We start from the raw sequence: 12,671 nt of genomic DNA, 5'->3' as shown, positions 1-12,671 counted from the left end.
CGACGCCCTCCCCTGGGCTGCCTCGACGCCCTCCCCTGGGCTGCCTCGACGCCCTCCCCTGGGCTGCCTCGACGCCCTCCCCTGGGCTGCCTCGTCGCCCTCCCCTGGGCTGCCTCGTCGCCGTCCCCTGGGCTGCCTCGTCGCCGTCCCCTGGGCTGCCTCGTCGCCGTCCCCTGGGCTGCCTCGTCGCCCTCCCCTGGGGATGTCCGTTTCTAAATCCCACCGTGTCTTCTCAGTGCGGCTCAGGATCCGTTACATTGTGGTTAATCGGCCACAATAAAAGACGCGGTTCACTCGCCACGCCTATGTGGAGATGAACAATTTCCATACTTGTGTTAGACTTCCTCGCCTGGATTTCTCTCTCTCGGCACAGGCTCAGTACATGTGAAAGGGCATGACAGATTGAATTTGCTGAGGGAGAAAGGTAACACCATAGCATGTAGCACCGTTTTAATCCTACAGGGTCTCAACGGCATGCGTTAATAATCAACAGAAAACGGATTAGGCCCAGTTGATGACAGAAATGAGAGATTTCTTGCTGAGGCGTGTAACAGCTGTAGGAGGACAGAAAGTTAAATCAACGTCATTAAATTGCTTTGAAGGGAGGAAGAATAGAGTGACATACACCCCTCCCTGCCCTGCCCATCATCTCTTGACACAAGAGAGTACAGAGGATGGGGTTCAATAACAAACTTGGCTTTCACATGTCCTCCCCCCTCATTTCTCAGCGGTTGGCTGTTTCCACGGCGCTCAGCAAATGTTGCCTCCGGCCCTGCCGCGAGACTCAAACAACATGAAAAGCTTGGGCGATGATGTCATGGTATCCTGCCTGACTGTCAAGACACATAGATTCCTTCTGTGAGAAACAGAGGGGGAGGTTTTGTTCAAAACATGATAGGGGTTAGTAAAAGGGGTTTGGGACCGGGACCACACTGACAGGCAGGCACACACACACACACACACACACACACACACACACACACACACACGACGATGTGAGCTATCCAAAGGAGTGTGTGTGTGTGTGCAGATGACTTGATGTTTTAGATGCTGGGGGAGTATGGGAGGGCGTACCACCCGCCCACAGCCTGCTGTAACTGCAGTCTAACCCTTCGGGGAAAGAGAAATTCTAAAACGACACACTCTCTTATTAATCCATGATGACAGAGCATTTTTTTCTCCCCTGATGAGACACTGAAAGATCCACTGACCACTGGAATGTGATGGGGAAAACATCAGAACTTTTCTTCAAAACATTCAATGGTGATATGACAGGATTATTTGAAGAGTTTTAGCACTACTTTCAGTCATACAGCCCTTAGTAATATGAACAGGCTTTAATTTTGGCATAGAGACTAAACTACTTGAAGAACTGAATATCCCATACGGCTATTGTTTTAAAATGTAAACCTAGTTTAATTTATTAGAGCAGGCCTGGCAAGATCCAAAAGTGATGAAGCAAAGTGGAAATAATTGTGATGGATTTCACCAGAGAGCAGTAGAACGTGCTCTATCCTCGCGCTATTTAATCCTGGGTTAACGTGCACTAGCCTCGCTCTATTTAATCCTGGGTTAACGTGCTCTAGCCTCTCTCTACTTAATCCTGGGTTAACGTGCTCTATCCTCGCTCTATTTAATCCTGGGTTAACGTGCACTAGCCTCGCTCTATTTAATCCTGGGTTAACGTGCTCTATCTCGCTCTATTTAATCCTGGGTTAACGTGCTCTAGCCTCTCTCTACTTAATCCTGGGTTAACGTGCTCTATCCTCGCTCTATTTAATCCTGGGTTAACGTGCTCTATCCTTAATCCTGGGTTAACGTGCACTAGCCTCGCTCTATTTAATCCTGGGTTAACGTGCTCTAGCCTCGCTCTATTTAATCCTGGGTTAAAGTGCTCTAGCCTCTCTCTACTTAATCCTGGGTTAACGTGCTCTATCCTCGCTCTATTTAATCCTGGGTTAACGTGCTCTATCCTCGCGCTATTTAATCCTGGGTTAACGTGCTCTAGCCTCGCTCTATTTAATCCTGGGTTAACGTGCTCTAATCTCTCTCTATTTAATCCTGGGTTAACGTGCACTAGCCTCGCTCTATTTAATCCTGGGTTAACGTGCTCTATCCTCGCTCTATTTAATCCTGGGTTAACGTGCTCTAGCCTCTCTCTACTTAATCCTGGGTTAACGTGCTCTAGCCTCTCTCTACTTAATCCTGGGTTAACGTGCTCTAATTTCTCTCTATGTAATCCTGGGATATCTTGGTGTCATCTGTATGCTGCCTGAGGCATGTGATAGAGTTGTTTTTAACTGAAACCATAATAAAAATACTTAAAAAGCTCCAAATATTTAGACTACAGCAAGACTGACGCTTTTAGCCCTGTTACCAACCTAATTCCTTGACGAACTAAACTACGAGTGGTTGCACACCTATACAACGAGTATAGCCTTTAAACTACTCATTTATCCAGTCAATTCCTTGGAACCAAGGCCTGAAGACAGTCTTAAAGGGGCAGTGCAGTCAAAAACGGGTTTTCCTGTGTTTTATGGATATTTCCACACCATGAGGTTTAAATAATACTGTGTGAAATTGTGAAAATGACAATACCATTTTAGTGTAAGAGCTGTTTGAAAAGACCGCCTAAAATTTCAGCTCGTTTTGCACTGTGGAGTATTGGCCTGCCTGACAACGTCACCTGGGGGTATAGGTTAATAGACAAATAACAAATAAACAAATCTCTCTGCCATTAACAGACAGTTTGCAGGTTACATATCCTTTCCATTAGGCTCCTTGTTCAAATCACTTACAGACAGTCGTAGCAAATTTATTGCTTGAGAAAATGCCTTTTGCCTGATTGGTGGAGTGTTGCAGAGATGGCAGAACGTTCTTGAAGGACAACCATCTCCACAGAGGAACTGGAGCTCTGTCAGAGAGACCATCAGGTTCTTGGTCACCTCCCTAACCAAGGCCCTTCTCCCCCGATCACTCAGTTAGGAAGAGTCTTGGTGGTTCCAAACTTCTTTCATTTAAGAATGATGGAGGCCACTGTGTTCTTGGGGACCTTCAATGCTGCAGAATTTTTTTGTACCCTTTCCCAGATCTGTGCCTCGACACAATCTTGTCTCTGAGCCCTACAGACAATTCCTTCGACTTCAAGTGGTCTGAATACTTTCGGAATGCACTGTAGATCCACATTGTTCTGGTACTGGTACTCCCTGTATACAGCTCCACATTGTTCTGGTACTGGTACTCCCTGTATATATAGAGGGGCAAAAAAGTATTTAGTCAGCCACCAATTGTGCAAGTTCTCCCACTTAAAAAGATGAGAGAGGCCTGTAATTTTCATCATAGGTACTCTTCAACAATGACAGACAAAATGAGAAAAAAAATCCAGAAAATCACATTGTAGGATTTTTAATGAATTTATTTGCAAATTATGGTGGAAAATAAGTATTTGGTCACCTACAAACAAGCAAGATTTCTGGCTCTCACAGACCTGTAACCTCTTCTTTAAGAGGCTCCTCTGTCCTCCACTCGTTACCTGTATTAATGGCACCTGTTTGAACTTGTTATCAGTATAAAAGACACCTGTCCACAACCTCAAACAGTCACACTTCAAACTCCACTATGGCCAAGACCGAAGAGCTGTCAAAGGACACCAGAAACAAAATTGTAGACCTGCACCAGGCTGGGAAGACTGAATCTGCAATAGGTAAGCAGCTTGGTTTGAAGAAATCAACTGTGGGAGCAGTTATTAGGAAATGGAAGACATACAAGACCACTGATAATCTCCCTCGATCTGGGGCTCCACGCAAGATCTCACCCCATGGGGTCAAAATGATTACAAGAACGGTGAGCAAAAATCCCAGAACCACACGGGGGGACCTAGTGAATGACCTGCAGAGAGCTGGGACCAAAGTAACAAAGCCTACCATCAGTAACACACTACGCCGCCAGGGACTCGAATCCTGCAGTGCCAGACGTGTCCCCCTGCTTAAGCCAGTACATGTCCAGGCCCGTCTGAAGTTTGCTAGAGAGCATTTGGATGATCCAGAAGAAGATTGGGAGAATGTCAAATGGTCAGATGAAACCAAAATATAACTTTTTGGTAAAAACTCAACTCGTCATGTTTGGAGGACAAAGAATGCTGAGTTGCATCCAAAGAACACCATACCTACTGTGAAGCATGGGGGTGGAAACATCATGCTTTGGGGCTGTTTTTCCGTGTAAAGGAAAGAATGAATGTATCGTGAGATTTTGAGTGAAAAACCTCCTTCCATCAGCAAGGGCATTGAAGATGAAACTTTGCTGGGTCTTTCAGCATGACAATGATCCCAAACACACCGCCCGGGCAACGAAGGAGTGGCTTCGTAAGAAGCATTTCAAGGTCCTGGAGTGGCCTAGCCAGTCTCCAAATCACAACCCCATAGAAAATCTTTGGAGGAAGTTGAAAGTCCGTGTTGCCCAGCAACAGCCCCAAAACATCACTGCTCTAGAGGAGATCTGCATGGAGGAATGGGCCAAAATACCAGCAACAGTGTGTGAAAACCTTGTGAAGACTTACAGAAAACGTTTGACCTCTGTCATTGCCAACAAAGGGTATATAACAAAGTATTGAGATAAACTTTTGTTATTGACCAAATACTTATTTTCCACCATAATTTGCAAATAAATTCATAAAAAATCCTACAATGTGATTTTCTGGATTTACAGTGCCTTGCGAAAGTATTCGGCCCCCTTGAACTTTGCGACCTTTTGCCACATTTCAGGCTTCAAACATAAAAGATATAAAACTGTATTTTTTTGTGAAGAATCAACAACAAGTGGGACACAATCATGAAGTGGAACGACATTTATTGGATATTTCAAACTTTTTTAACAAATCAAAAACTGAAAAATTGGGCATGCAAAATTATTCAGCCCCCTTAAGTTAATACTTTGTAGTGGTTTCTCATTTTGTCTGTCATAGTTGAAGTGTACCTATGATGCAAATTACAGGCCTCTCTCATCTTTTTAAGTGGGAGAACTTGAACCATTGGTGGCTGACTAAATACTTTTTTGCCCCACTGTAGTCTCTTAATAACTACATATCTGGTACTGGTACTTTCTGTATAGAGCTCCACATTGATCTGGTACTGGTACTTCCTGTATAGAGCTCCACATTGATCTGGTACTGGTACTTCCTGTATAGAGCTCCACATTGATCTGGTACTGGTACTTCCTGTATAGAGCTCCACATTGATCTGGTACTGGTACTTCCTGTATAGAGCTCCACATTGATCTGGTACTGGTACTTCCTGTATAGAGCTCCACATTGATCTGGTACTGGTACTTCCTGTATAGAGCTCCACATTGATCTGGTACTGGTACTTCCTGTATAGAGCTCCACATTGATCTGGTACTGGTACTTCCTGTACAGAGCTCCACATTGATCTGGTACTGGTACTTCCTGTATAGAGCTCCACATTGATCTGGTATTGGTACTTCCTGTATAGAGCTCCACATTGATCTGGTATTGGTACTTCCTGTATCGAGCTCCACATTGATCTGGTATTGGTACTTCCTGTATCGAGCTCCACATTGATCTGGTACTGATACTTCCTGTATCGAGCTCCACATTGATCTGGTATTGGTACTTCCTGTATCGAGCTCCACATTGATCTGGTACTGATACTTCCTGTATCGAGCTCCACATTGATCTGGTATTGGTACTTCCTGTATCGAGCTCCACATTGATCTGGTACTGATACTTCCTGTATAGAGCTCCACATTGATATGGTACTTCCTGTATAGAGCTCCATTCTTTTGTATTTTATTCAGAAAAGACTAACACAGGTCCTATAATTTTTGATTCTGACATCATTGAACACACAGGGGACACGAGGTAGAACACACAGGGGACACGAGCACAGTAGAACACACAGGTGACACGAGCAATCATTTCACAAGGGGACACAAGCACAGTAAACACACAGTTTACATCACGTTGAACACACAGGGGACACAAGCACAGTATTCACACAGGGGACACATGTGACAAATAAAATCTCATTTTATTTTAAATAAGCAGAAAAGACTAACACAGGTGACACGAGCACAGTAGAACACACAGGGGACACGAGCACAGTAGAACACACAGGGGACACGAGCACAGTAGAACACACAGGTGACACGAGCACAGTAGAAACACAGGTGACAGGGGACACATGCACAGTAGAACACACAGGGGACACGAGCACAGTAGAACACACAGGGGACAGTAGAACACACAGGGGACACATGCACAGTAGAACACACAGGGGACACATGCACAGTAGAACACACAGGGGACACGAGCACAGTAGAACACACAGGGGACACGAGCACAGCACAGGTGACACGAGCACAGTAGAACACACAGGGGACACGAGCACAGTAGAACACACAGGTGACACGAGCACAGTAGAACACACAGGGGACACGAGCACAGTAGAACACACAGGTGACACGAGCACAGTAGAACACACAGGGGACACGAGCACAGTAGAACACACAGCTCAAATTGAGTTCCAGGCTAAATAACCAGGTTCATAATCTCCTGGCGGCTGAAGTACTTACAAACAACCCAACCAAATGAAACAGCTTAGTAGTGTAATTTATTAGTCAAGTGCTTACTTCAGCTTTACAGCCAGATAACTTCATTAAGTCACATGATTCACAGAAATAGCCAACCAAAACAAAACAAAACAAAACAAAACAAAACAAAACAAAAAACAAAACAAAACACAAGATATTTACACACGGCTCGCACTACTGCCTCAATTCAGGCGTCCAGACATCGTGATTGAATGTTTCTCATCGAGGTGGTAAAGGACTAATGGTCATAATATCAGTTGGTACAGTATGACCACTGTAGATTGTTAGCCGTCATGCATCTCCAGCTAACTTCATGACATCCATGCCTTATGGATGAAAAATCTATTTGTAATCTGATCATTGCACCATACAAAGACGTTAGACATGTGCGTAGGCTCGGCCTAATTCAATTTAATGGGAAATGTTGAGTGTCACAGTAACAGAGGTGGTTTCAGGACTCAAGTGAATTCCAGCTACATCTGACCTGGGAACAGTGATTCCTTATGGGCCTTTTCTAAAAATACTCTTAGCCAATGTTCCATGAAGTTCTCCTATGGCAAAATGTAACTCCTGTTCCCATTGGCAGGCACTAAGCTTCAGTCTCAGGCTAGATAGCAGTTTCCATGGTATTCTGCCAAACAAACGAAATGATCCTACAGACAGAGATAGTATGGAGTTCACATTTTAAAATTATTTTTCTACAGTTTGATGATCCATGAAAAATTAATTAACAGTGAGTACGTACATAGCAACAAACATCAGCTAGAGATTGTGGGGCTTTGGCCAGAGGATGCTTGTGACCAGTCACCAGATGGGTACTTCCCTAGCAGCTGGTCACTAGGCAGAGGGAAGGATGATCTGATTCGGATGTGGCTTAGTCAAACACTTTGAAGTGAGTGCCTTTGGCTAATCTCAGACGCAACGGCAGGTCATGTGATGCAAAGTCACATTCTGAATGTCCCTCTTATGAAACAAATGGCTGAAAACGTCAGACAGACATGCATAGCTCAAATGCCTTCTACAAAAGGACAATGCCTTTGAAATCCAACAGGACTCACGCACTTCTTATCGGCTTAATCCAATCAGAGGAGATATACCGTAGGTCAGGAATCATCAACTAGTCGATGGGGATTAATTTTTTTTTCATTTTATTGAGTAGGTGGTCAGGGGACCGGAACATAATTACAAATCATTTGTAGACTGCAAATTGACCACAGGAAACCCAAACAGATATAACATATGACTAAAACATAGTCATGTCAAACTTTGCTTACAAGATCATATATATATTACTTTGGAACACATTTCCAAATTGTAAATCACATGGAGCTGATTAGTTAGTGTTTTTACAGTCTTTTGTGTAAAACAATAAAAATAAAAAAATTATATAAATATTGGAAATGTGTTCCAAAGTAATCCACAAAGTAATCTATATATATATATATATATATACACATATACGTTACCCTGCTGTAGGTTTTGCTTGGGGTCAACATGGTGCCATTGACAGGGTTGAGTGTGGTGTTTGCATTGCCTAGTCTAAGTGGCGCTCTTTACAATGCTCACAGGGAAAAAGACACACTGCCCTAACTTTGACTAGCATGTTAAGAGAGCTGTGTGGAAAGAGGAAGGAGGCTGAGACATTTCCACTCGTAAAAAAAAAAAACACACTGGAATCCCCCTTCGTTCTCTGTCAGTGAAGCAGAGAAAGAACCACAGAGTTGGCTCCCAAGAAGTGGACTAAAGCCATTATTCAGTGGTGAAGTATGGAGTTTCAAAGTGCCAATGACAAGATAGTCTTCAAGTATTTCCCTTGGCATCATTGAATTGAGAGAGTAAATACAGCCGGCTATGCAGTATTTCCCTTGGCATCATTGAATTGAGAGAGTAAATACAGCCGGCTTTGCAGTATTTCCCTTGACATCATTGAATTGAGAGAGTAAATACAGCCGGCTTTGCAGTATTTCCCTTGACATCATTGAATTGAGAGAGTAAATACAGCCGGCTATGCAGTATTTCCCTTGGCATCATTGAATTGAGAGAGTAAATACAGCCGGCTTTGCAGTATTTCCCTTGGCATCATTGAATTGAGAGAGTAAATACATCATTTTCCCTTGACATCATTGAATTGAGAGAGTAAATACAGCCGGCTATGCAGTATTTCCCTTGACATCATTGAATTGAGAGAGTAAATACAGCCGGCTATGCAGTATTTCCCTTGGCATCATTGAATTGAGAGAGTAAATACAGCCGGCTTTGCAGTATTTCCCTTGACATCATTGAATTGAGAGAGTAAATACAGCCGGCTTTGCAGTATTTCCCTTGGCATCATTGAATTGAGAGAGTAAATACAGCCGGCTATGCAGTATTTCCCATGCGTTTCATTATACTTTATAACATGGAGGGAGCTGCATTTAGGCTTAGTCGTTGGTGCAACTAAAGGCAATTTGAAACATACAGCCCATTGCTGCAAATCATAACATACAGCCCATTGCTGCAAATCATAACATACAGCCCATTGCTGCAAATCATAACATACAGCCCATTGCTGCAAATCATAACATACAGCCCATTGCTGCAAATCATAACATACAGCCCATTGCTGCAAATCATAACATACAGCCCATTGCTGCAAATCATAACATACAGCCCATTGCTGCAAATCATAACATACAGCCCATTGCTGCAAATCATAACATACAGCCCATTGCTGCAAATCATAACATACAGCCCATTGCTGCAAATCATAACATACAGCCCATTGCCAAAGTGTTTGTAAACTGCACTTAGGAAGGAAAGGAATCTGTCCCAAGACAAGGCCTAGTGAAGACTGGCTGAAAACTGAGGGGCATTGCATTTTTCCTTACAGAAAATAACTCATGTGCTTCAGTGATGCTTTTTTTTTTTTTTAACAATTTATCAGACACATCAGCTCACTGCAGTTCAAACACTCAGCAAATATATGACGAGTCGAGTGACCTTGCTGTGGAGAAAATGCAAGCCTACCGCTATAGCCTGCCATGCATAGATAGCCTTCTCCAGCATTCTCAAACAAGAGAGGCGTGATTTTTCAGCTGGCACCCTATACGCAAGGGTGAACATTAAATGCACTTTGTCTCCAAGTGCGCGGTGACATTGACGCAAGTCCCTTCAACGGATTCCCCAATTTACACGGATGTCTACAATCAAACATACACGTTGCAAAACCCTTAACTGCTGGACAGAATGCAGTGCAGACAAATACTTACACAATGACAGCAGGAAAGGAGATGTGACTACCTCATCTAACTAGAGATAGCTAGTAGCTACCACATCTAACTACCACAGCCAGAAACGGGGATATTTGAATATCAACTATTCAAGAAATGGGCAAAAAAAATTGCACTACATCTTCAGTATTATCAGAAGTATGGAAACAGACAGACACAGTAGCTCAGAAGTTCTTCAGACAATTCACAGAGAGACAAGCTGGATAGATGCTCAGCACCAGATCTACAGTAACGTTATTTACTAAGAACTTATTAACGTTAGTTACCTGCCAAGTTCTTTGCCCGGAATGATGGCGTAGTGGTCAGTGAATGGTTCATTCTTGATAAGAGTTTTGATCTCGGAAAGTAGCCCAAAACAGTTCTGGTTTGGTTCGGCTACCTGGCCATAGTGGCACCGCGTTCGGCTCCTTGTCTCTCGGCTCCGGGGACATTCAGGAATCATCGCGTCGATTCGATCCGGGCTGAATGTTTTACAGCGTGCGGTCTTTCCTGTCACTTTAAAACAAAACAGACAACGACAGCAACCCCAACTTCCCTAGTAGGCTGGAAGACTAGTAGTAGACGTTGGCTACAATATGGCCACAAAAGTAGCAGTACTTCACTGCTTTAGGAGTGATAAAATAAGACCGCATCCCTCATGGATATTTCAGAGGAGAAAACTGTTACTTTCATGTGTAATTAAAGGATGTCGAAGCGTGCAACAATGTTTCAATATTTTAAACTCAACTGACTGTTTGTAACCGGGCTGTCTAATCTGATTTCGCTCACTCATCTGTCTGAACAACGGATGAAATAATATATTACACATTTACAGTCAGATACTCTGTCACCGTGGTAGCACTCTTGATTGACAAGCAATTTGACCAAATAGGGCGGCGCATGCTTCTTCACAACAGGCAGGGGGAGGGCTCTCCACATCAATAATGTATAAAAACCCTGGATTGTCCTGTTATGCATTGGCCAATGAGTGGATCTGTCGGCCATATTGTCCCTCCTCAGAAACGCAGTCCTCCATAAGAATGAATGGAATTCTACAGCATTTAATTGAAATGTTTCAAGGACAAAATTAATGTATTTAAGTGTTTTTTGTTAACATTGGTACTTCATTTTTAATGTTTATGTTTAGCTCACATAATATGGACCGTATTCATCGATCTGGCCAAGGCTTTCGACCCTGTCAATCACCATATTCTTATCAGCAGACTCAACAGCCTTGGTTTCTCAAATGACTGCCTCGCCTGGTTCACCAACTACTTCTCAGACAGAGTTCAGTGTGTCAAATCGGAGGGCCTGCTGTCCGGATTTCTGGCAGTCTCTATTGGGGTGCCACAGGGTTCAATTCTCGGGCCGACTCTTTTCTCTGTATATATCAATGATGTCGCTCCTGCTGCAGGTGATTCTCTGATCCACCTCTACGCAGACGACACCATTCTGTATACTTCTGGCCCTTCTTTGGAGACTATGTTAACTAACCTCCAGACGAGCTTCAAAGCCACACAACTCTCCTTCCGTGGCCTCCAACTGCTCTTAAATGTAAGTAAAACTAAATGCATGTTTTTCAACTGATCGCTGCCCACACCTGCCCGCCCGTCCAGCATCACTACCCTGGACGGTTCTGACTTGGAGTATGTGGACAACTACAAATACCTAAGTGTCTGGCTAGACTGTAAACTCTCCTTCCAGACTCACATTAAGCATCTCCAATCTAAAATGAAATCAATTCCTCCTTTGGCCGCCTTTCCTGTCAGTTCTCTGCTGCCAATGACTGGAACAAACTGCAAAAATCACTGAAGCTGGAGACTCATATCTCCCTCACTAACTTTAAGCACCAGCTGTCAGAGCAGCTCACAAATCACTGCACCTGTACATAGTCCATCTGTAAATAGCCCATCCATCTACCTCATCCCCATACTGTTATTTATTTTATTTATTTTGTTCCTTTTGCACCCCAGTATCTCTACTTGCACACTCATCTTCTGCACATCTATCACCCCAGTGTTTAATTGCTATATTGTAATTATTTCGCCACTATGGCCTATTTATTGCCTTTACCTCCCTTATCCTACCTCATTTGCACATGCTGTATATATACTCTTTCTATTGTATTATTGACTGTATGTGTGTTTATCCCATGTGTAACTGTGTTGTTGTTTATGTTGCACTGCTTTGCTTTATCTTGGCCAGGTCGCAGTTGTAAATGAGAAATTGTTCTCAACTAGCCTACCTGGTTAAATAAATGTGAAATAAAAATGAGAAAAACATGTGTATTAAGATAGTAGAATAAATGTGTCAAAAACAAATGTACACATTAATAAATGCATTTCTATAGCTTCCAACATATTTTTTACAATGGAGGGGGAGTAACAAGTTTGAGGCCTGGAGGCTTCAAAACAGCGCCCTCTATTAGTCATCTATTGTATATATATAAATCGTTGCTCCATACCAGTTAGATCTGCTTACAGTGGGTGCAGTGCCAACAGTCTTATTCAATTAAATCAAATCAAATCAAATCAAATTTATTTATATAGCCCTTTAATCAGCTGATATCTCAAAGTGCTGTAAGAAACCCAGCCTAAAACCCCAAACAGCAAGCAATGCAGGTGTAGAAGTCACTGGGCTAGGAAAACTCCCTAGAAAGGCCAAAACCTAGGAAGAAACCTGAGAGGAACCAGGCTATGTGGGGTGGCCAGTCCTCTTCTGGCTGTGCCGGGTGGAGATTATAACAGAACATGGCCAAGATGTTCAAATGTTCATAAATGACCAGCATGGTCGAATAATAATAAGGCAGAACAGTTG

General features: G+C 43.1%; 1 protein-coding gene across 2 annotated transcripts in view; it reads right to left on the bottom strand.

Annotated features, from left to right (window-relative positions):
• LOC112235670 (serine/threonine-protein kinase 17A-like) overlaps positions 1–10,692 on the bottom strand; it is a 52,746-nt gene extending 42,054 nt beyond the window's left edge. Inside the window, exon 1 of one of the 2 annotated variants that reach the window (XM_042298726.1) lies at positions 10,142–10,692. In XM_042298726.1, coding sequence (XP_042154660.1) covers positions 10,142–10,317 — 176 coding nt within the window. In that variant the 5' untranslated portion in view covers positions 10,318–10,692. Of the gene's footprint in view, positions 1–8,072; positions 8,152–10,141 lie in introns of those variants that run through there. The other variant, XM_042298727.1, reaches the window with a different exon arrangement.
• Positions 10,693–12,671: the final 1,979 nt, after the last annotated feature.

The sequence above is a fragment of the Oncorhynchus tshawytscha genome, linkage group LG16 (genome assembly GCF_018296145.1).
Source record: "Oncorhynchus tshawytscha isolate Ot180627B linkage group LG16, Otsh_v2.0, whole genome shotgun sequence".
Taxonomy (NCBI): domain Eukaryota; kingdom Metazoa; phylum Chordata; class Actinopteri; order Salmoniformes; family Salmonidae; genus Oncorhynchus; species Oncorhynchus tshawytscha.
Note: the sequence above shows the minus strand (reverse complement) of the source record. Positions and strands in the feature narration are given on the sequence as shown.